Source organism: Saccopteryx bilineata, chromosome 10 (genome assembly GCF_036850765.1).
Source record: "Saccopteryx bilineata isolate mSacBil1 chromosome 10, mSacBil1_pri_phased_curated, whole genome shotgun sequence".
Lineage (NCBI taxonomy): Eukaryota > Metazoa > Chordata > Mammalia > Chiroptera > Emballonuridae > Saccopteryx > Saccopteryx bilineata.
Window position 1 is genome coordinate 63,201,798 of NC_089499.1, and position 22,628 is coordinate 63,224,425.

Below are 22,628 nucleotides of genomic sequence, written 5' to 3' on the forward strand. Positions count from 1 at the left end.
TTCCACTAAGTTTTTTATTTTATTTATTTTTTTGTATTTTTCTGAAGCTGGAAACGGGGAGAGACAGTCAGACAGACAGACTCCCGCATGCGCCCGACCGGGATCCACCCGGCACGCCCACCAGGGGGCGACGCTCTGCCCCTCCAGGGCGTCGCTCTGCCACAACCAGAGCCACTCTAGCACCTGGGGCAGAGGCCACAGAGCCATCCCCAGCGCCCGGGCCATCTTTGCTCCAATGGAGCCTTGGCTGCGGGAGGGGAAGAGAGAGACAGAGAGGAAGGACGGAGGGGGGGGGGGGTGGAGAAGCAAATGGGCGCTTCTCCTGTGTGCCCTGGCCGGGAATCGAACCTGGTTCCCCCACACGCCAGGCTGACGCTCTACCACTGAGCCAACCGGCCAGGGCCTCTTTTTTTTTTTTTTACAGAGACAGAGAGAGAGTCAGAGAGAGGGATAGATAGGGACAGACAGACAGGAAGGGAGAGAGAGATGAGAAGCATTAATCATCAGTTTTTTGTTGTGGCACTTTAGTTGTTCATTGATAGCTTTCTCATATGTGCCTTGACCGTGGGCCTTCAGCAGACCGAATAACTCCTTGCTCAAGCCAGCGACCTTGGGTCCAAGCTGGTGAGCTTTAGCTCAAACCAGATGAACCCGCGCTCAAGCTGGCAACCTTGGGGTCTCGAACCTGGGTCCTCTGAATCCTAGTCCGATGCTCTATCCATTGCGCCACCGCCTGGTCAGGCAAGTTTTTTATTATTTATTTATTTATTTATTTTTTGTGTGAGAGTGACAGAGACAGGGACAGATAGATAGGAAGTGGGAGAGATGAGAAGCATCAATTCTTTATTGCAGCACCTTGGTTGTTCAGTGATTGCTTTCTTTTCTTTTTTCTTTTTTCTTTTTTTTATTTTTCTAAAGCTGGAAACGGGGAGAGACAGTCACACAGACTCCTGCATGCGCCTGACCGGGATCCACCCGGCACGCCCACCAGGGGGCGACGCTCTGCCCACCAGGGGGTGACGCTCTGTCGCGACCAGAGCCACTCTAGTGCCTGGGGCAGAGGCCAAGGAGCCATCCCCAGCGCCTGGGCCATCCTTGCTCCAATGGAGCCTCAGCAGCGGGAGGGGAAGAGAGAGACAGAGAGGAAGGAGAGGGGGAGGGGTGGAGAAGCAGATGGGCGCTTCTCCTGTGTGCCCTGGCCGGGAATCGAACCCAGGACCTCTGCACACCAGGCCGACGCTCTACCACTGACCCAACCGGCCAGGGCCCAGTGATTGCTTTCTCATATGTGCCTTGACTGGGGGGCTACAGCAGAGTGAATGACCCCTTGCTCAAGCTAGAGACCTTGGGCTTCAAGCCAGCGACCATGGGGTTATGTCTATGATCCCGCACTTACGCCAGCAACCCCTCACTCACTCAAGCTGGTAAGTCCATGCTCAAGCCGAGCGACCTTGGGGTTTTGAACCTGCATCCTCTGCGTCCCAGTCTGATACTGTCCACTGTGCCACCGCCTGGCCAGGCATTTTTTTGTAATTTTTGAACTCTGCCTATCTAACTGCATACCTGGAGTACAGATGCTAAGCCATGGGCTTTGTCTTTATGCTGCCTTAAGTAGCCCCTTCAAAGTGTTCTGGAGCATCTATCAGCATTGAAGCCTGAGCATGGAGAAGGCCCAGTGACTATAGTGGAGGCCAGTGGCCCACTCATGTACATGGAGAATTGATGAGGAACCAGCCCCAGGCTATTTGTCTCAGCAACATTCTGAGTTCTATTTGAGTTGATGTTCACTTGGCCTATGGGTGGGGGCTAAGGGAGTCTTGCAGAAAAGTGGAGTGAAACCTTCAACAGCACACACAGTCCAGTCCCTGTGAACCATGACAAGATTGAGACATCGACCATACTCACCATCTTAATCTTTAATGAATTCATCTGGAACCATGGCCATAGATTTACACCCTTAGAACATCATGAGGTTAGGGGAAAAAATCTTGAGGAGAGCATTTATAATGTAATTAATATATTCAATTCATATGAAGCCTAACCTAATATCCCTGAAAAATTTAAAAGGTGAGGACTCTAGTTTAAGTTTTAGATGGACCGGACCTATGGTGGTGCAGTGGATAAAATGTTGACCTGGAACACTGAGGTCAACATTTGAAAGCCCTGGCTTGCCTGGTCAAGGCACATATGGGAGTTGATGCTTCCTGCTCCTCTCCCTTCTCTCTTTAAATAAACAAAGAAACAAAATCTTTAAAAGTTTTAGGTGGAAATCTGTATTTTTTCTTGAATCCATGTGTCTGGGAATGATGAACTTAATCCCTTGAGAAATACTTTGACTCTAGGGGAAGAGTGGTCCCTTCTGCAGTTGCCTTAAAGGGCTGCCTTTCTAAAGATTCAAGTACAAATATTTGATCATATCCTACTGGAGAGGCTAAATATATCTGATGGAAGCATTTTTAGTTTGCTGAAGGCCAGATATCTCAGGCCCCACCACATGGCTGATGGAGCCGGGTGAGTCTCATTCAGGCCAGCAGCAGGGCTCCTGGTTTCAGCCCCCTTTGTGCGAATAATCAGGAGGTTGGAAGAGAAAAATCACAAAGCATGTGGCTTGATCTGGTAGTCTTGCTGGGCAAGGAGAAGTGATTACATGTCGTCTCTCTGTCACTTGTAGGTCACAGTACTTTTTGCAGGACAGCACATCTCCAAGAGCCCATTTGAAGTGAATGTTGACAAGGCCCAGGGAGATGCTACTAAAGTCACTGCAAAAGGCCCGGGTTTGGAAGCTGCAGGAAACATCGCCAATAAGCCGACCTACTTTGACATCTACACAGCAGGTACCATGCCTTTCCTCCACGAACTGGGCTTTCTTGTAAAACCAGAGAAGGCTTGGGGTGCCTGACCTTTGTCTTTTAAATCAAACAGCCAACAATAAAAATAGTTTTTTCAATTTCTCCCCCCTATCTTGATAAATTTATCTTTAAAAATTTTAATTACAGTTTATACGCAGTATTATTCTGTATTAGTTTCAGGTGTACAACATAGTAATTAGACAATTATAAACTTTTTATAAAGTGGTCACCCTGACATTTCAAATACCTACCTGACATGACTATACTCCCTATGCTGTTATTTGCATCCCTATGATTATTCTGTAACTACCAATTTGTACTTCTCAATATCTTCACCTTTTCAGCCAGGTCCCCAAGTCCCCTCCCCTCTGGTAACCATCAATCTGTTCTCTGTTTTAAATGTGTTGATTATATTTTTAGATTTTTCAAAACTAGCTTCCCCTCCTAAAATCTTACATACGAGCTTGACATTGTTTATTAAGAATCAGTCAATTTCTGTACACATTTCTTATTTGACTAAATAAATGTTCCAAAGAAACTTAAGTATTAAGAATCTTCTACTAGACCAAATTCTGTACCAGGTCCTGTGTGGGTTGGGCGGGGAGGAGTGAATAAGATACAATTCTTGAAATGTCCGCTTTCTTTCTGGTGTAGAGAATGGGAGGGGAGGAAAGTTCAGCTGTGCCTGTCCCTCTCTGCTGGCAGAAAACAGCTGTGCACATCATCGTGTGGCCCTTCTGAGTGCCTCTGCCTCTTTCCTTTGCAGTTTGTACTTGCTCTTATACTGATCAGCAGGGAGCTTTCTGAGAAGGTGCTGGGGCTCATGGAATGCTCTCTGTCATAGGTGCCGGCGTGGGTGACATTGGTGTTGAGGTGGAAGACCCCCAGGGGAAGAACACCGTGGAGCTGCTTGTGGAAGACAAAGGAAACCAGGTGTACCGATGTGTGTACAAACCAATGCATCCCGGCCCTCACGTGGTCAGGGTCACCTTTGCTGGGGACACCATTCCTAAGAGTCCCTTCATTGTACAGGTTGGGGAAGGTGAGTGCTGGGGGGCCGACCACATGTCACATGTGCTTCTGGCATCCAGGCTCACTGTGCACATTCTCACGGCTAGGAGAATGGTCAAGGACCAGAACTGAACTCTCACCTATCCCGTTTCTGTGGGAAGTGGCTTCATATGTCCTCAAGATATTCATTCTAATATCTCTCTGTGAGTTGTGAAATGACCTCAGAGCTTTAATATTAACTCATTTAATCCTCCCCGAAACACTTGTCCAGGAGGGTCAGTTATCCCCACTGAGAAATGTAGGACTGAGGCCGTTGAGGCGTTGGCGTCTGTGGCCAAGGTTAGCCGCAGTAGCACTGCTGTTGTCCCGCGCCGGCCCCCCCCCCCTGCTTGGCCTCTACTGGCTCCCAGGCACTGCATCTAATCATCACACCAGCCTCTGTTCTAGCTGCTATTATTATTCCCAGTTTGCAGTGGAGACACCGAGGCTTAGATGACATAAGATAATGTTGATTAGAGGCTAGGCATCAGTAGGAGTAGAATGCAGGTCTCTTGACCCCTTAACCACACTGCTAAACTCCCTCTGTAGTCAGAAACATGTATTTTTCTATTAGACTTTTGCCTTCTTCTGTGTTGCTCGTCCTGTTCCCTACCCCGACCCCCAACTCTGCTGCCTTTTCTAATCAATACTTGCCTTTTCCTGTTCTGTCCTGCATCTGCACCTGCAGACCTGGTGTCCTCTTCTGAATCCTGCCTCTGGGCTAGCCTGGACCCTGAAGCTGTTGGCTTCCTAGTTGAGAGCACTGGGCCTGAGGCACCTTGATTGGTAAGGGCTGTTTGGGTGGGGCTTCTTTGCCAGTTTGTTGTGCTGCCTGCAAATGTGGGCTGAGCCGAAGCTGTTTGTGGCCTCAGGAAACGACACTGTAGGTGTTATCACAACATGTCCAGCCAGACAACAAGCCCACCTCTTATTATGATGAAACATTTCAAAATGGTGGAGAATTTGGTAGTTTCCTTCAAACTCTAGCTCTATTTAGTGTTTATAAGAACTGAGCGGTTACCCTTTTTTTTTTTTTTTTTTAATAGAGACAAAGAGAGAGTCAGAGAGAGGGATAGACAGACAGGAATGGAGAGAGATGAGAAGCATCAATCACCAGTTTTTCACTGCAACACCTTAGTTGTACATTGACCGCCCTCTCACACGTGCCCCGACCGCGGGCCCTCAGCAGACCGAGCAACCCCTGCTCGAGCCAGCGACCCCGGTTCCAAGCTGGTGAGCTTTTTTTTTTTGCTCAAGCCAGATGAGCCCACGCTCAAGCCGGCGACCTCGGGGCCCCGAACCTGGGCCCTCCGCATCCCAGTCCAACACTCCATCCACTGCGCCACCGCCTGGTCAGGCCGGTTACCCTTTTGATATGGAAATCATTGCTCATGTTCACAATTTTTATGAGTATTTGATTTTTTTAAAGACACATTTAAACCCTCCAAGGGAGGTCCTGTCATCTCATTGTGACTTATTCTTGATATAACCAACATTTCTCCCCTTGACAAATTAAAAAAAAAAAAACACTACATATTCATAAGCAAAACTCTTTGACATAACACTAGAAAGAATTTGAATGGCTTTCCTTGTTCAGTAGTGTTTTCCCACGTCCTCTGTCATGGATTACCCTTTTCACTCCTGGCCTATCTCTCTGTCACTTGTATTCTATAGCATGTAAGTAATAGAGTTTTTCTTTTGATATACTACTCCTTCCTTCAATTAAATGATTTTTTAGAAAAAAGAAGCTGTATATCATTTTCACAATGAAAACCAATGGTACTTGCCACAAAGTTCCACCATAAACTTAAATACGTCCATGAACCACCTAAAATCGTCTCTAACTCCAAGGCTGTGTGTCTCTTTGGGAACTAGTTGTTTGCCAGATTGCCAGCTGAGGACATTGTGGAGGGCAGGAATGACCTTCCTTCTGTGGAGTAAACTAAAGAGTTTTTTTCTCTGGAGTTTGTGACCCATAGTATATAGAGAGCTATCAAATATACAGTGTCAAATTTGGAAAGGAAAAGCCATTTAATAAACAACTTGACATTTTACCCATTAATCTCTCATTTCTATACTTAATGAGAAGGATGCCCATGTTGACAATGAATTCCTGGGGTACAAGGATGTCTTTTATCAACTTTGTGATGAACTCAATAGAGCACTAATTTTGTGGACCTATGTAAGGAATGTTAGAAGCTATCTTTGTCCTTAGTTTTTAGACTTACAACTTTAGCTTTTTTACCAGATCTAGACATCAACTTGAGAGTGATGTTCATTGCTAATAGTTTCATTCGTAGCCACCCGCATTCCTAGGACCTTGTGACAGAAGGTACTGAGTGTCTGTCTCCTTGGCCAGAGTGGGGCTGGCTTCCCTTTGAGCTATCCTCTGGCTCTTTATGTGGAAGACGACAATGTTTAGACTTTTAGAAATGACTGGCCCAAAGTTTGGAACCTGGTCAGTTGTTTTCAAGCACTATATTTTTCAGGTTGACTTGAAAAAATCCAGTCTTCCCAATTAGTGGGCCCTTGAGTATAGCAATGAGGTTTGAACAATGTCCAGCACTAGGTCTTAATTCCCCTTTACCACTGAGAGGATAAATGCCAGGATTCAGCTGGTACCCAGAGCCCAGGGAATCCACACCGCTCTCTGGTTTTCTTTGCCAAAGTAACTTTTCCTCATTCGCTCTGCGGTGTTGCTGGACAAAGTTATGTTGTGTCCTTATTAGCTAGCCTAGTGTGCTCCCTAAATGGGACCCCTGGTCTCAGCAAGTGCCTCATACTCTTTGTGCAGAGCAAATATTTTCTTGGCGGGTGGCTCCAAGTTACCTTGGCTCACTCAACTCTGACTAAAGAATGAAAGGTTGAATTGATGTCGAAACTCTGCTTGCAGCCTGCAATCCAAATGCCTGCCGGGCCAGTGGTCGAGGCCTGCAGCCCAAAGGCATCCGCATCCGGGAGACTGCAGACTTCAAGGTTGACACCAAAGCTGCTGGAAGCGGGGAGCTCAGCATAACCGTGAAGGGTCCTAGTAAGTGCTCCTTTGTTCCCTCATCTCAGGTATGATTTCAGCTAAGTTTGTAGCTGTGGCATATGGATTTCACCCCATGTATCCCAGAGATGTGTCAAAGATTTGAGGCTATCTGTGCTCCATAAGGAAGGAAGCAGTGATTGATTAGTAATGTCTGCCCTGGTTGCAGGTCTGGACAGTGGTGTTTGGGTAGACTCACATTATATTAAGGCTTATGGGAGTAGAAAAAGCAGTGATGTAATTAATAGGTTTGGGAAATGCTGTCCTTGGAACAACAACCTGAAGAGGTCCGTTTTTTTATTTGGGTAAATCTAGGCTTAGAGAAAAAGGATCCTGCCCAAAGTCCCACAGCTTGTAAGCATCTGAACTTGAATCCAGGCAGTCTCCAAAGCCACTGATTTCCCACGACAGGTTATGTTTTATAGACTATGAAATTATGTCAGGTACCTAATTACTATTACCAGTGCTTATAGAAAGGGTACCAAATTCCCTAAGGTTAAGTTTTTTTGTAATAAAAAGACCAATTGTGGAGTGGAGGGTTGTACCCTGCAACTCATTCTTGCTCCCTCTTTTGGGAAAGGAGACAGTAGATACAAGGACAACATCCTCGAGTTTTTCCCTGGACCAGATAAGCAGCTCAGCATATCTAGTTGCAGGTATAGTAGCCCTTGGCTTGTAGAATCCTGAGCTTCCTATGCTAGGACTGCTCTTACCCTCTGTGCTCCCAACAGGCTGGACCAGGGTATTCTGAGCTCCAGAAAGTTAATATTTTATCTCGGAGTACCAAGCTTTGGGGCAGGCTGAGCCCAAGGGCAGCCAAGGTTCCAGACTGCTCAGACCTGGACCCAGGGTGCTCTGGGGCTATCCTCCCTCCGAGCTTATTGCTACAGGAGCCAAGGAAGCATTTCTTTTTTCTCTAACATTGGATTCTAACTTGAATAAATGACTTTCCTGGCCAAACCTCAAGGCTCAACATAAAACAAGTTCCTGCCTGATAGCTTGCTCTGGAGTTTGTGGTATAGCATCTAAAACCTGCCTTCTTGTAGATAGCACACAAGGGCTTTCTCACTTTTGCCAGCTTTCATTAAAAAAGATATGCCAGGACACTAACCCGAAACTCATGCCAAATATGCATAAAGATTCATTCTTGACACTACTTTTTATTGGGGGAGGGGAGGAGCTAAGATGGGTAGGATATTAAGGAAAAATTGAGATGTGACTAGATTTATCTCTGCACAAACCCAGGAGGTTCAAGACCTGCTAGCCCCCTCCTACTTGAGAGAGCCTCCTAAAGTAAGTCAGCTGAAAATCTTCTCCTTTCCCATAATTTGAAGCAGAGATGGGTCCATTTTTAACTTTGAATGAATCTCTTGGGTTTTAGGGGTCCCTCCCTCTGAGGCGGCCTACTTAGCTTTCCCCTGTGGCTTATGTTTTGTGCATATTGCTGTCTTTTTGTTCTTGTCTTTTGGGTTCTCATTCTGAGCCTAGGATTGCATTGGAAAGATGGTGTGCTTCCTTCCCACAGAGGGTCTGGAGGAGCTGGTGAAGCAGAAAGGCTTTCTGGATGGAGTCTATGCATTTGAGTATTACCCCAGTAACCCAGGGAAATACAGCGTCACCATCACATGGGGGGGACACCACATTCCAAAGAGGTGAGTCCCCAGCTGGAGTTGGGTCCCTCTGAAGGTGTGCTCAGCCCAGGCCCGGCTCATGGCAGTTCCTTCCTGGGCTGCAGGACGGAAAGAGATCCGCTTTGTTGAAAACATTATTTTTATTTTTATTTTCTTTTCTTTTTTTTTTTAGCATAGCTCACAGACATTTGGCTTGTTCTCAAAAGCAGCAGAAAGTCACTGTGGTTTCGGCTGCCTTGCTTTAAATCAGATGCTGGTGGTTTGGGGCTGGTGGGAGGTGGGGAAGCCAGAAGGAGCAGTAATAGAGAGCAAATGGGCTGTGTGTCTGTACACCCTTATATAAACTGAGATTCTCTTTCTTTCAATGTGTGCCTCTGTTCAGGAATGCCATGGGGGTAAAATCTGCTCTGGTTTACATTAAAGTCCTCTCCGTGAGTGTAGTCAGGAACCAAGGGACCCGTCTGCAGCTTGGCCATGGGGGCGGTGCAGTTTGCCTGCCCTGTGTTTCTGTGTTTTCCAGCTCTCTTGGGGGCAACTTTAAACTCTGAATAAATTTAGTTTACCTTGAGAAATATCTGGGCATATTATAGGGTTCTGAGAATCTAAGCAGACTGTTGTTTCATTTCCTGCATGAAACTTAAAGCACATTCATTCATGCATGGGCTAATGCCAGTTCAACCTAGTTTTCTTGTTGCAGCATAAGCAGGGTGTGGAAAAGTATGCACCTTTTTGCCTTCCAGGGCTCACAGTCTCGTGAGCCCTGCACACAAAAGTAATTGAGCAGAGAGCTATTGCAAGGCAGTGTGGCTTGAGTGCCAAGCCAGTGGCCACCTGCATGCCCTGGACAGCACTTTACTCTATATTGTTGACCTAATAATGGCTGTGGGGGGACCTGCTTGAAGGAAGGGCTTGGCTGGAGATGGGCCTGCAGGTTTAAGGATCCAGCAAGTGGAAAGAATATGTGTAAGCAGCTTATGGCTGTATTTCACACCTGCTTTGCTCTTTAATGCTTCTTCTGTTCCTTTTATTAAGCCCCTTTGAAGTTCAAGTTGGCCCTGAAGCAGGCATGCAGAAAGTCCGAGCATGGGGCCCTGGCCTCCATGGTGGGATTGCTGGGCGGTCGGCAGACTTCGTGGTGGAGTCCATTGGCTCTGAGGTGGGGTCTCTGGGTAAGTGGGAGCAGCTGACCCGCAGCTTCTGGAGGTCTGAGATTACAGGGGGCTTGGGTCTGGCATTGCCGAGAGTTGGGGCCTCCTGAGCCTCACTACCCTTAACTGCCTGGTCTCCTCACCACCTTGAGGCCACCCACCTCTGCACATGGCTGTGGAATTACAGTCCCCATCTCCCTCCTGTCCTCTGGTTGCCCTCTGCTTCGTTCTTTCCATCACTAGACCTTGAGAGTGGAGGCTTTCTATGGGTGTTGTTCCTCCAACATAGTGAGCACACAGCAGATGATGTTGACTGATCCTTAGTTTAGATATGAATTAATTTTTTTTGAAATCAGAAATTTGGGGATAAATATTCTTTGGAGCAAAACTGAATACATTTTAAATATACATCTGATGTATATATAATTATTTTAGATCAGTGGTCAACACTGATCTCTCTTCAAAGAATCAGAGAGAAAATATTTTGTATTGTGGGTCATATTCTCTTACAACTATTAAGTGCTTCCATTGTAGAAAATATGTAAGTGAAGGAGTATGGCTGTCTTTCAGTGAAACCTTATTTACAGAAATAGGAAGTGAATGGATATGGCCTACTGGCCATAATTTAATGACCTTAATTTTAGGTAATAGAGCCTGACCAGGCGGTGGCGCAGTGGATAGTGCGTCAGACTGCAATGCAGAGGACCGGGGTTCGAGACCTTGAGGTCGCCAGCTTGAGTGCGGGCTCATCTGGTTTGAGGAAAAGCCCACCAGCTTGAACCCAGGGTCGCTGGCTCCAGCAAGGGGTTACTCGGTCTGCTGAAGGCCCGCGGTCAAGGCACATATGAGAAAGCAATCAATGAACAACTAAGGTGTTGCAACACGCAATGAAAAACTAATGATTGATGCTTCTCATCTCTCTCCATTCCTGTCTGTCCCTGTCTATCCCTCTCTCTGACTCACTCTCTGTCTCTTTAAAAAAAAAAAAAAATTTTAGGTAATAGAAATAAGCAAAAAGGAGAAAATAAGAAATCACATTAGCGTTGGCCTAGCGTGCGGAGGACCCGGGTTCGATTCCCGGCCAGGGCACACAGGAGAAGCGCCCATTTGCCTCTCCACCCCTCCGCCGCACTTTCCTCTCTGTCTCTCTCTTCCCCTCCCGCAGCCAAGGCTCCATTGGAGCAAAGATGGCTCGGGCGCTGGGGATGGCTCTGTGGCCTCTGCTTCAGGCGCTGGAGTGGCTCTGGTCGCCAACATGGCGATGCCCAGGATGGGCAGAGCATCGCCCCCTGGTGGGCAGAGCGTCGCCCCATGGTGGGCGTGCCAGGTGGATCCCAGTGGGGCGCATGCGGGAGTCTCTCTGTCTCTCCCTGTTTCCAGCTTCAGAAAAAAAAAAAAAAAAAATCACATTAAATTTTTCCTTCTAGAGCCTGACCAAGCAGTAGCGCAGTAGATAGAGCGTCGGACTGGGACACAGAGGACCCAGGATCGAAACCCTGAAGTTGCTGGCTTGTGTGTGGGATCATAGACACGAACCCACGATTGCTGGCTTGAGCTAGGGGTCACTCACTCTGCTGTAGCCCTCCAATCAAGGCACATATGAGAAAGCAATCAATGAACAACTAAGGTGCTGCAATGAAGAATTGATGCTTCTCATCTCTCTCTCTCTTCCTGTCTGTCCCTATTTGTCCTTCTCTCAAAAAAATTTTTTTCCTTCTAGAGAAATAATATTTTAGTATATCTTTGTAGACTAGAGATAACACTAAATCTTTAGGCATATCTTTTCATGATTTTGTCTTGCATACATATATAGATATTTATCTGCCACAAAAAATATCTGGGGGAAATCTTTATATCTTTCTGCCTAAGAGAAATAAAGAACATGTCTTGATTTTTCTTGGCTTCCATGGAATTCCATTGCATGGATATATTTTATTGAACTCTCCAGTTATTTCCAGGATTTTGCTATAAGAACACTGCTGAATACATATGCTTGTGTCTAACTGTTTATATATACATCCTTGGTTATTTCCTTCACAGTGGATTTGGTGGGGGGAAGGGTAGATACTGGTTTAAGGCTTTTGGTACATGTTGTCATATTGCCAACAGAAAGGTTTGTTGGTGCCTGACCAGGCGGTGGCGCAGTGGATAGAGCATCGGACTGGGATGCGGAGGACCCAGGTTTGAGACCCCAAGCTCTCCAGCTTGAGTATGGGCTCACCTGGTTTGAGTAAGGCTCACCAGCTTGGACCCAAGGTCGCTGGCTTGAGCAAGGGGTTACTCGGTCTGCTGAAGGCCCACGGTCAAGGCACATATGAGAAAGCAATCAATGAACAACTAAGGTGTCGCAAAGAAAAACTGATGATTGATGCTTCTCATCTCTCTCCATTCCTGTCTGTCTGTCCCTGTCTGTCCCTCTCTTGGACTCTCTCTCTCTGTCTCTAATAAAAAAATGAACAAACAAATAAATAAATAAATAAAACCTTAAAGAAAAAGAGAAAGGTTTGCTGGTTAACCTTTATTGTTAGATGATGTTTAAAAATATAGATATATATAGATATATATATAGATATAGATATAGATATATACAGACCCTCGCCAGTTTGCTCAGTGAATAGAGTATCAGCCTGGCATATAGACATCCCAGGTTCGATTCCTGGTCAGGACTCAACAGGAGAAGCAACCATCTGCTTCTCTCCTCCCCTTTGCTCTCCCCTTCTTTCCCTCTTCCCTCCCATAGCCAGTGTCTGGAATAGTTTGAGCATTGGCCCCGGGCACTGAGGATAGCTTGGTTGGTCCAAGCGAGTTAGCCTAAAAATAGCTCAGTTGATTCGAGCATCAGCCCCAGATGAGGGTTGCTGGGTGGATCCCAGTCGGGGTGCATGCGGAGTCTGTCTCACTATCTCTCTTCCTCTCACTTAAAAAAAGATATAAAATTCAGTTCTTCCATCTCTAGTGAAGAATCAGTAGGCTTGGTTTTGTGGGAAAGGGACACAAACAGATTTCAATCTTCTGGTCAATACTTGGCTTTTTGGCAGGCAGAGGGAGTGAGTTGGTAGTAACATAGAGTAGGTACTTTTCACCATGTAACCAGGAGGCCTTCCCATCCCATCCCCCAGGGTTTGCCATCGAAGGCCCTTCTCAGGCGAAGATTGAGTATAACGACCAGAATGATGGATCATGTGACGTCAAGTACTGGCCCAAGGAGCCTGGCGAATATGCCGTTCACATCATGTGTGATGACGAGGATATCAAGGACAGTCCGTACATGGCTTTCATCCACCCAGCCACAGGAGACTATAACCCAGATCTGGTGAGTCAGCTTGTTATGTTTCTGGCTTCTCTTTTCTGGTTCCTAGTACTCTCCCTGTTGCCTGGAGAGTTGCCGTAAGCAGCATGTTGAAAGATGGCAAAGAGGGGCCTTTAGAGCCTAGGAAGGAAATGGGCCTAAACTGGAATCCTGGGAATACCACTGAGTACTTTTCTAACGTTGGGCAGTAATTTACCTCTGACTTTTCATTTCTTCCACTATAAAGTAGGAATGACAGCAGTGTCTGCTTCCTAGAGTTTCTGGACTGATTCAAGGAGGTGACTAACATGCATAGAGACAGCCCTCAGCCCAGTGCTGGCCCATTAAGAGGCTCCCTGAGAAGCTGTTTGCTTGCCACCTGGAGTGTCATATTTCAGTCTTGCCACTTTCTGTAGTTATTATTTCAAGATGCTCCATGGATAACGGTGTTTTTCTTTCCTCCTCAGCTCCTTTCTCTTAAATTGGAGCAATGTTTCCAAGAGCTTCTCTCAAATCCTTTGCAGGCTGATAAGCATCAAGTCTGAGCCAGCCTGGCTGACAGGAGGAGGCCCCCAGACCCTATGTGTGCTGCTGTTAGCCCACGTGGGCAGCGGTGCCTAGGCTGTCTGCCGGCCCTCTGCCCTCTGGGGGCTGCAGATATTTAGACTGTTGTTGGTGGCCAATGTTCTGAGTCCCTTCAGAGAGTAACATTGAAATTGGGTATGGCTGGAAGTCCCTGCCCTGGCTACTAGAAGTTTTCTGTGTCAGTTCAGAATAAGGCAGGGAGCCCAGCCTAGTTTGGGTCCTGGTTTTAGAGAGTTTTCTCTTTAGTGAGACATCAATGATACTGGGGGTTTTTTTTGTTTGTTTGTTTTGTTTTGTTTTTTAAGCTAGAGCCTACTTTAGCATTTTTCATCACAAACCATCCTGTTACATAAGTGTTGTAAAACTAGACACAATTGTTTTGTCCTTCCCTGTGCCCTGGTCGCCAGTCTTCATAGAGGGATTTAGTTGGGGCATTAAATGGAAAGAGAATCATTATTGGCCCTTTGCCCCAGGTCCAAGCATACGGGCCAGGTTTGGAGAAATCTGGATGCATTGTCAACAACTTGGCTGAGTTCACTGTGGATCCTAAGGATGCAGGAAAAGCTCCCTTAAAGATATTTGCTCAGGTAAGTTTCAGGGGCCTCCTGTGCAGATAATTGTCAGGTGACAAGATTTCAGTGTAATGGCAAGTGGCTCAGTTCATCTGATGTTCAGTTTCCTTATCTACACATTGGGAACAATAAGAATATTTATCTCATGGTTTATGTGAGGAGTGAATGAGATTCCATTTACTCATTTACATTTACATGTAAAGCAGGGTGCTTATGTTTATGCTTTGTATTCTGTGTAAACAAGGCTTGATTGTTTCAGACTTCTCCTCAAATGTCTTGGTATGGCTAAAGCTACTTAAGCCATGATGACAAGGATTCATGTAAACAAGGATTTATTAACTATACTACTCACAAAAATTAGGGGATATTTTATCACTTCAGCTTCATTTTGAAATATCCCCTAATTTTTGTGAGCAGTATATGTTCATTTAATTGGATTTGGCCAAAGAATTTAAATGTAGGCATTGAAATTAAGCATTGAGTAGTCATGGTTTTCTTTTTGGGCCATTTGCTCATAATGATTAAAAATAAATGCACGTGCACATAGTAGTTTCTTACCTGTGGTCATGATCATTGAATTGTGAGAATATGGTATGTCCTAGTTTTTCAATGTGGTTTTGTTGGATGAGTGTATGGGGACATATCTGTCTTGGGAGGCCACGGTGGCCTGTTTGATGAAGATAGTTGAGGGCCAGTTCTGTTCTTAGCTCCTGTTCTTTTGCAGGACGGAGAAGGCCAGCCCATTGACATCCAGATGAAGAGTCGGATGGATGGCACGTACGCCTGCTCATACACCCCAGTTAAACCCATCAAGCACACGATTGCCGTGGTCTGGGGAGGTGTGAACATCCCAAATAGCCCCTACCGGGTAGGTTGTAAAGTGGGATCTTAGCCATGGTATAAAGAAGCCCATTCTTGGGGCAGGTCTGGACTCCACCCATGCCTGATGACCACCGCAGATTCCTGGGCAGAGCCTTGAGAGATGGAGTACCCTGAAGGGCAGAGTGCTATAGATTGCCCAAAAGTACTGTTTCTAACAATGTGAACTAACAGTGTTTTACTGAGTCCAAGTGGAGGAAAACTTGATTACAGCTTTCTCCATGTCCTCTGTAGGTCAACATTGGGCAGGGTAGCCATCCCCAGAAGGTGAAAGTGTTTGGGCCAGGCGTGGAGAGAAGTGGACTGAAGGCAAATGAGCCCACTCACTTCACAGTGGACTGTACTGAGGCTGGGGAAGGTGAGCCGGGCTTCACCCAACGCAGCGATTGCTGCTCCTTCAGTATTTAAGTTCTTTTTATAACGTTTCAAGGGCAGTGAACTGTGAATCAGGAAATAGTCCACTTGAATAGGTAATCTAATAAGCATCAGTGCCGGTTCCTTGGCGATATCTTTGCTAATCTTCTATTCTTTCTCTAAAACCCTGGCTTACCACCATCCCTTTCTTGTGTTCTTACCTGAAACTTCCCAGTTAATTATTTTGGGGTGTTCGCCTGAACTGGAGGTGATTGCTTGGGACATGCTCTTTCTTGTAAACTGGTGCTAATAAGCTGGTCTCTTCCAGGTGATGTCAGCGTTGGCATTAAATGTGATGCCCGAGTGTTGAGTGAGGATGAGGAAGACGTGGATTTTGATATTATTCACAATGCCAACGACACATTTACAGTCAAATATGTGCCTCCTGCTGCCGGGCGATACACTATCAAAGTTCTCTTTGCATCTCAGGTGTGTGGGTCTGAGTCTCTGCAGGCCACCTGTCCGCATATTTCCTTTTGTTTCTTTAGCAGTAGGGAAGGTGTCTTCAGAACTTTGCTCCATAGTTTTTCTCTCTGGTTGATTAAAACCAAAAAGGAAAAACAAAACAAAACCCAGAACTAAAATTTTACTACTTTTTAAAAAACTTTTTACACTTTTTTAAAAAAAAGTAGACAGTGTATTCGGTATGGTTCAGTGTGTTTTCCAGGGCTTTGGAAAGAAATTGATTTGTTATAAACTTTCATCAACTCTTTGACTGAAATATAATTAACTTCTAAATGTGTTCTATTTGGACCTCTTGGAAGCAATGACTTCGGCCTCAGCCTTTAAACTTTTATAGAGAGGAGTTTCGAAGTTTCAGGCAGAGTTCCTGTTTGTGAGCGACCGTGAAGATAGGGCAGGCAGTACCTAAAACGGGATGATGGCGTCCTGGTGATTCAAGTTAACCTTACATAAAAATAGGGACATCAGGAGGAAGTTCTGTTTCTAAAGTTATTCTTTTTTTTTTTTTTTTTTTTTTACAGAGACAGAGAGAGGGATAAGCAGGGACAGACAGACAGGAATGGAGAGAGATGAGAAGCATCAATCATTAGTTTTTCATTGTGCATTGCGACACCTTAGTTGGTCGGTCATTGACTGCTTTTCTCATATGTGCCTTGACCGTGGGCCTTCAGCAGACCGAGCAACCCCTTGCTCGAGCCAGCGACCTTAGGCTAAAGCTGGTGAGCTTTTGCTCAAACCAGATGAGCCTGCACTCAAGCTGGCGACCTCAGAGTCTTGAACCTGGGTCTTCCACATCCTAGTCCGACGCTCTATCCACTGCGCCACCGCCTGGTCAGGCTATAACCATTCTATTTCTGATCAATTCCTCACTTTCTGCAAACCTCATTTGCAGAAATATGGCCCTCAGGTATTCTTAGAGGATCCTGTATATTCTTGGTGGGTTTTTTTTTTTTTTTTGCATCCTAAGTATTCAACAATTGGTGTTAAACCTTAGCGTTTCCAGATTTGTTTGAGGGAAACCTTCTTTTGGCCATGAAGAAAATGGACGAAAGCCTGTGATTGTAGGGGACCCAGACATTCATAAGTGACCAATTGTGCCCCTTAGCTGATGCTAAAGTATGAAGACTTGACTTATGGAAACAAAAGTTTGCTCACTACCCGCTAAAGTCAGTGTTGTGCTGAGGATGCAGAAGGCTAAGCTCTGGCACTTGCTTCAGGGGCTTTCCTACTGAGATAGTGTTTCTGTTACAGGAAATCCCTGCTAGCCCTTTCAGAGTCAAAGTCGACCCTTCCCACGATGCTAGCAAGGTGAAGGCAGAAGGCCCAGGCCTCAGCAAAGCAGGTAAGATGGCAGGCGTGTGAGGCCATCCTGGAGGCTCTGCAGGCCGGTGCGACAGGCGTGTTTCGTCCAGAGTCTCGAGGGACGTATCTCCACCCAGAGCAGGTGTTCTGTCGGGGCTCCAGTTTAGCAGGGCAGAGCTCCTGCCTGGGCTGTTGGCAGTGGCTAAGCCACAGCCGTCTCCGCTGCCTTGCTGGAGCAGGTGATGATGAACCTGTCAAACTGGTTCTAAAAGTGAAACCACTCCAGCCAGACCTGTCTCCTCACCTCATGGTTTGTCTTTCCAGGTGTGGAAAATGGGAAACCAACCCACTTCACCGTTTACACCAAAGGCGCTGGAAAAGCCCCACTGAACGTTCAGTTCAGCAGCCCCCTTCCTGGGGACGCGGTGAAGGATTTGGACATCATCGATAATTACGACTACTCCCACACTGTTAAATACACACCCACTCAGCAGGTAGGGTCCTTCCCATCCCCTTGCCCGCTGGCCCTGGTCAGGCCCCTTCCCCCACAGTGCTGTCCTGGGTCACTTTGGATGTCACTGGTATAATCTGTGCCCCCTGTGGGAGACAGCTCTTCATGCCTTCTGTTCTGAAGCTCTCTGGAGTGCTGACAAAGCCCGATGGTTCTATCAGGAGGACCTGAAGGATTCTCAGGGACAAGCAGGAAGCTAGCCCGTCTCTCCTCACCCCAAGTTCCACCTCCATTTTGAGTGTTAGCAGAGAAATGCTCTTAAGATTCACTACTTATATCTACCTCTCTCTTATACACACTCTTCCCATCCTTACTAGTTGTCTTTTATCTTTGTTTAATCAGAGAGCAAGAGTTGCCACGCCTTTGTTTTTGTTTCCCCTGGCCCTTTTAGTTTAGTTTACTGTCTTTACAAGTTGTTATAGTGGGGTCTTTCTCAGTCTTCCTCAAAGAGCCTGTTTCAGTCTTTAGGCCCTCAGACCCGAAATACTGTTTAGGCCTCCAGATTGTCCCCATTTAGAAAACGCAGGAATACAGACAGGATTTTATCATCCAGGGATTTTTGCCCTGATTATTTTAGGCAATAAGGGCCTAAAAAAACGGCATCTCTGTACAAATTCCTGCTATTTGTTTGAAGTTTTTTTTTCTTTCCTCTTAATGTCCACACCTCTAAGATCTAGGGAGCAGGTATCCCTGCAGAAAAGCCTGGGTTTTACTGCTTCTGCAGTGTTCTAGAAAGTCACTCCACACCTTTGCGACTCCTTCCTTCTTGAAGAACAGAGTCCCTTGTGTGAGAAATGCCACCTGTAGGGAAAGCAAGGCGATACTTTCTGCAGAAAAGTGTCAGTGTGGAGCTGACCAGAGTGTATGGGGAGGAGCAGGGGACAGTGATCATGAGGGAAGGTGTCGGTGTCCCCTGGCCCTAGGGGCCCCGTCCATATCCTCAAGACGGAACATTCACTGTGAGCGCTCCCTGGCACTCGGGTTTCCCTGGGGCAGGTGTGTGCCCATCACGAGTGTGGCCTCTCACCTCTTTGTGTGCTTCTTCCTGTGGTTTGTTTGTTTGTTTACTTCAGTGAGGTGTTTATTATTAGTAGTGGTAAAACAAATGTACTTTTCTTGATGGAATACCCTTTTTTCACCAGACTGCTCAGTGCTAAGTAGGTAATTATCTTCCTGCTGATGCTTTTGAGGGTTTATGGGAGCCTTACCTCTGGGAGCACGAGCTTGATGTCGTTCTTGCCAATACACACCTCATCTTGTAAGAGAAGGTCCCATGAAGTGTGGGCATACACACTGGTCAGATCACAAGGTCCTATTACAGAGTCTTCTAAAAACATTTTGAGACGCTTGCTTTATCCTGTACTTACTTTCCTCTTTGTATGTCAGCCACACTGCTAAAAAGTCAGTTGCAGGTGTCAGAACAGGCTCAGGTTTTGACCTGCATCCCCAGAAAGGACATTAGAACCCATTGCCCTGGATGACCCCAGCTGCCAGTTGAGGAGGTCAGGAGCCCAGGTCTTGTTTTGTTACATTTGATATGAAGCTAAAGTGGGAGGGTCCTTACTCCAAAGTCACCTCAAGGTCAAGTTCATCCAGTTCCCTGATAGCAGAAGGTTTGAAGGCTATTTGCACACTCACTGGCCACTTGGGGCTGTTTGTGCAAATGGGTCCCATCATACATCCAAGGAGCATGGTGAGGTCATGGTGGTCATGACCTCTAGTGTGAAAGGCCCCACGGTACTTTTCTGGTCCTTTGTTGTTTAGAGTGAGGTTTAGTGTTTTGTTATTTGGGCACCTTCCAATTCTGCATATTTCTGTGTGGCATAGAAACAAATTAAATCTCTTTTTGGATTGTGAGTTCCCCAAGGACAAAATGTTATATATATATATGTATAGTCTATCTTTCCATCCCCATCCCTGTGCACAGGGCCTGATGCTGTGGGTGCTCTGTGTGGACTTGTGGCTAAATCAGTAAATAAATAAAGCCTCAACTCACAGAGACAATTTGAGAACTTTGTAATCTCCAGGAGAGTGCTGCCTACACATCCTCATTCCCCTTTGAACTATCTTTTCTAAAGAGCATCGAACAGCTCAGGACTGGATTAAATAAGTGTACTTTTGAGCTCTTCTCTTGGATATAGTTAAGATTAGAGGCCTAGGTCAGCCCAGAAGGCTGTGCCTGACACCAGGGCGGGGAGCATACTTTGTGGGCTGACACCCACAGACACACCTTGTGGTGGTTTCAGGGAATAACAGGCTGGAACTTTCCAGAATTGCAGCTGTTTGGTGTTAGTAGAGAGATGGAGATGGGTCCTGGCTCTGGGGTGAGTGCTTTGCCTTCAGAATGCAGACTGCAGTGGGAGGAGCCACGGCCTCCCCTGATGGCTGGCTTCTTGCTCCCCAGCCCTGCAGGCTGCTGCTGTCTCCTGCAGGGCCCCAGAGCCACCGCCTCAGGCGCTCACCTGCCTGCAGTGCTGGGACGGTTGTTGCTGGTTGATCCTGTAGCTCTTACCAGAAGGTAGTGGTCAGAGCTCCTTTTGCCTCAAGGGGTAAACTTGTTGGGCTGGGGCTTGAGGACCTGTAAAAGGTCAGACAAAGACTTAATGTTATGGAAGGGAAATTATACATGCCAGTTTCCCCTGATGATTTTGCGTTCTGTGCTTTTGATTGTGACTTTCAATGACTTCAATTTCTCACTCCAAGCTTCCCTGAACAGAGTGGTGAGACAAGCTGGTGGCGGCAGCTCCCTGACATGTTGAGTCAGGAGTCTCTGATCATTGAAAACGCCACATGTGACTGTGGCATCTTTAGGAAACCCCATGAGCTCAGTGAGCCTCACAGGATAATAGTCCCTCCCTTGAAGTATTATTACTGCTGGTGGCCGGGGTGTCACAGAGGCCTCTGGAAGACATAGTGTTGAAGTATTATTATTGCTGGTGGCTGGGGTGTCACAGAGGCCTCTGGAAGACGTGGTGGTGGGTAGCTCTCTGTCCTGTCTTCACCTGAGCTCTCAGGTTTCTGTCTTGGGTACATGCGGTTTGCAGAATAAGATGAAGGTCTCAGAAGCGCATAGGGGGAGAGTAAAACAATCCTGCAGTTGGAGAAGTCTCTGTTAGGGCACTGCTCAAGCATTCCTCCCTTCACAGTCCCCTGGGGAAAAGGCATAGGCCATTCCCTGGCTGGAGCCTCCCAGTCAGCCTTAAAATGCGCGACTATCGCAGGTGTCAATCTCGAACCTTCTTCTTCCCTCTTGTTCGGGTTATTTAAGGTAGAGTCAACTTCCTATCTAAGTTTTTGTTTTATTGTTTCTTTTTATGACTGGTAATAACATATTTTCTTTTATGGGATGGGCAGCTTAACTGGAAGAGAAGTTTTCCCTCTCCTTTGCCACTCCAAAGAGGTGATCAAAAAACAGACAGTGGGTGTTGAAGAAGGTTTTTCAAGGCCCCTGGGTTAGCTGTGAGGCCAAGCTCTCCAGGAGTTAGGGGCTTGGGGGCAAAATGAAGCTCGGGATAAGCTGACAGGTCTGGAATGCCGAGGGGGCCAAAGTAACAAGTCAGTCTCTGCTCTGTCAGATCTGACCCGCTGTGTACGTTTTACCATGAAATGTTACACTCTGGGGGCGGGATGGCCAGTTGGTTTTGTGTGTAGTACAAATAAATCCTGGAAAATCAGTCCTTCTTTCTTCATTGATACGGCCAACTTATACACAGGCCACAAGCTACACCCTTCTAACACTGATCAGTGACAGCTTTCAGCAGGGGCTGGCTTCCTGAAGAGGATCTTGTCTCCCTCCCCTGTCCTTTCCCCTTTCCCTCTCATGTTGTTGTCTTTCTGTGCCCAGGCCTTTGAGGTGAGGGGGATCTGAACTGATGGAGACAGCTGTGGGCTTTCCTGGAGGCTTGGTTAAGAGGGAGGGGGCGTGGAGCGAGGCAGCCTGCAGTGAGTGGGCCAGGACGGCCCAGGGGGAACAGCAGCAGCGCATAAGGCCATGCTGTAGCCACAAGGCTGCTCGCGGGGGACCCTGGGAAGCCACAGGCCCAGCCTGGCAACTTTTGTTACCTTGATGTAGATGTGGGAGTTTATATACTACACAGTGGCCTTATAAGAGCTCCAGGTGAACTCCTGGAGATCTCTGTCTCAGCTTGTTGGCCAGAAATAGATTCCCAGGACACAGAAAAAAACTGATTTTGTTCAGGTAAAGGCCCCTAGGCCCAGCTGCTTTCTCCATGGCTGAGGTTGGGTGTGTAATAGGTGTGGAGGTGGGGTGGCAGAGCTGCTGAGATTGAGGTTTGGGTGTTGTGGGTGTGAGGCCCAGCTCACACTTAACTTATCGGGCAGGTGACATTTAGGGGAAGTGACTTTTATTTATTTGTTGTTTAGTGAGAGGAGGGGTGATAGATTCCCACACACACCCCGACCGAGATCCATCAGCAAGCCCACTACAAGGCAATGCTCTCCGGATCTGGGCCCTTGCTCTGTTGCAGAGGGGGCCATTTTTTAGCAATTGAGGTGAAGGCCATCCTCAGTGCCTGGGGCCAACTCACTCTAATGGAGCCATGGCTGCAGGAGGGGAGGAGGAGAGATTGAGAGAGAGAGAGAGAGAGAGAGAGAGGGAAGTGGGGGAGGGGTAGAGAAGCAGATGGGTGCTTCTCCTGTGTGCCCTGACAGGGAATCAAACACGGGACATCCACACGCCAGGCTGACGCTCTACCACTGAACCAACCAGCCAGGGCCTGAAGGAAGTGACTTTACCTCTCTGAGCCCAAGTTTTCTTTCCTGAAAAAGTTAGAATGACAGAGGGATCTACAACTTGGGACTATTTTTGAGACTGAATCCAGGAAATGCTTAAAAGCACAGCCACAGTGTGCTCATTCAGTTGTCCCTGTTGTTATTAGCTGCTCT

At 46.8% G+C, this 22,628-nt stretch overlaps 1 protein-coding gene across 9 annotated transcripts in view; it reads left to right on the forward strand.

Moving 5' to 3' along the window:
- Positions 1-22,628, forward strand: part of FLNB (filamin B) — a 165,751-nt gene that overhangs the window by 81,803 nt on the left and 61,320 nt on the right. For all 9 annotated transcript variants that reach the window (XM_066245747.1, XM_066245749.1, XM_066245745.1 and 6 more), the window contains exons 7-18: positions 2,672-2,834; positions 3,694-3,891; positions 6,793-6,930; positions 8,456-8,582; positions 9,594-9,730; positions 12,829-13,022; positions 14,057-14,170; positions 14,880-15,023; positions 15,269-15,392; positions 15,717-15,877; positions 17,162-17,252; positions 17,537-17,706. In XM_066245747.1, coding sequence (XP_066101844.1) covers positions 2,672-2,834; positions 3,694-3,891; positions 6,793-6,930; positions 8,456-8,582; positions 9,594-9,730; positions 12,829-13,022; positions 14,057-14,170; positions 14,880-15,023; positions 15,269-15,392; positions 15,717-15,877; positions 17,162-17,252; positions 17,537-17,706 — 1,761 coding nt within the window. The remainder of the gene's footprint in view (positions 1-2,671; positions 2,835-3,693; positions 3,892-6,792; positions 6,931-8,455; positions 8,583-9,593; positions 9,731-12,828; positions 13,023-14,056; positions 14,171-14,879; positions 15,024-15,268; positions 15,393-15,716; positions 15,878-17,161; positions 17,253-17,536; positions 17,707-22,628) is intronic.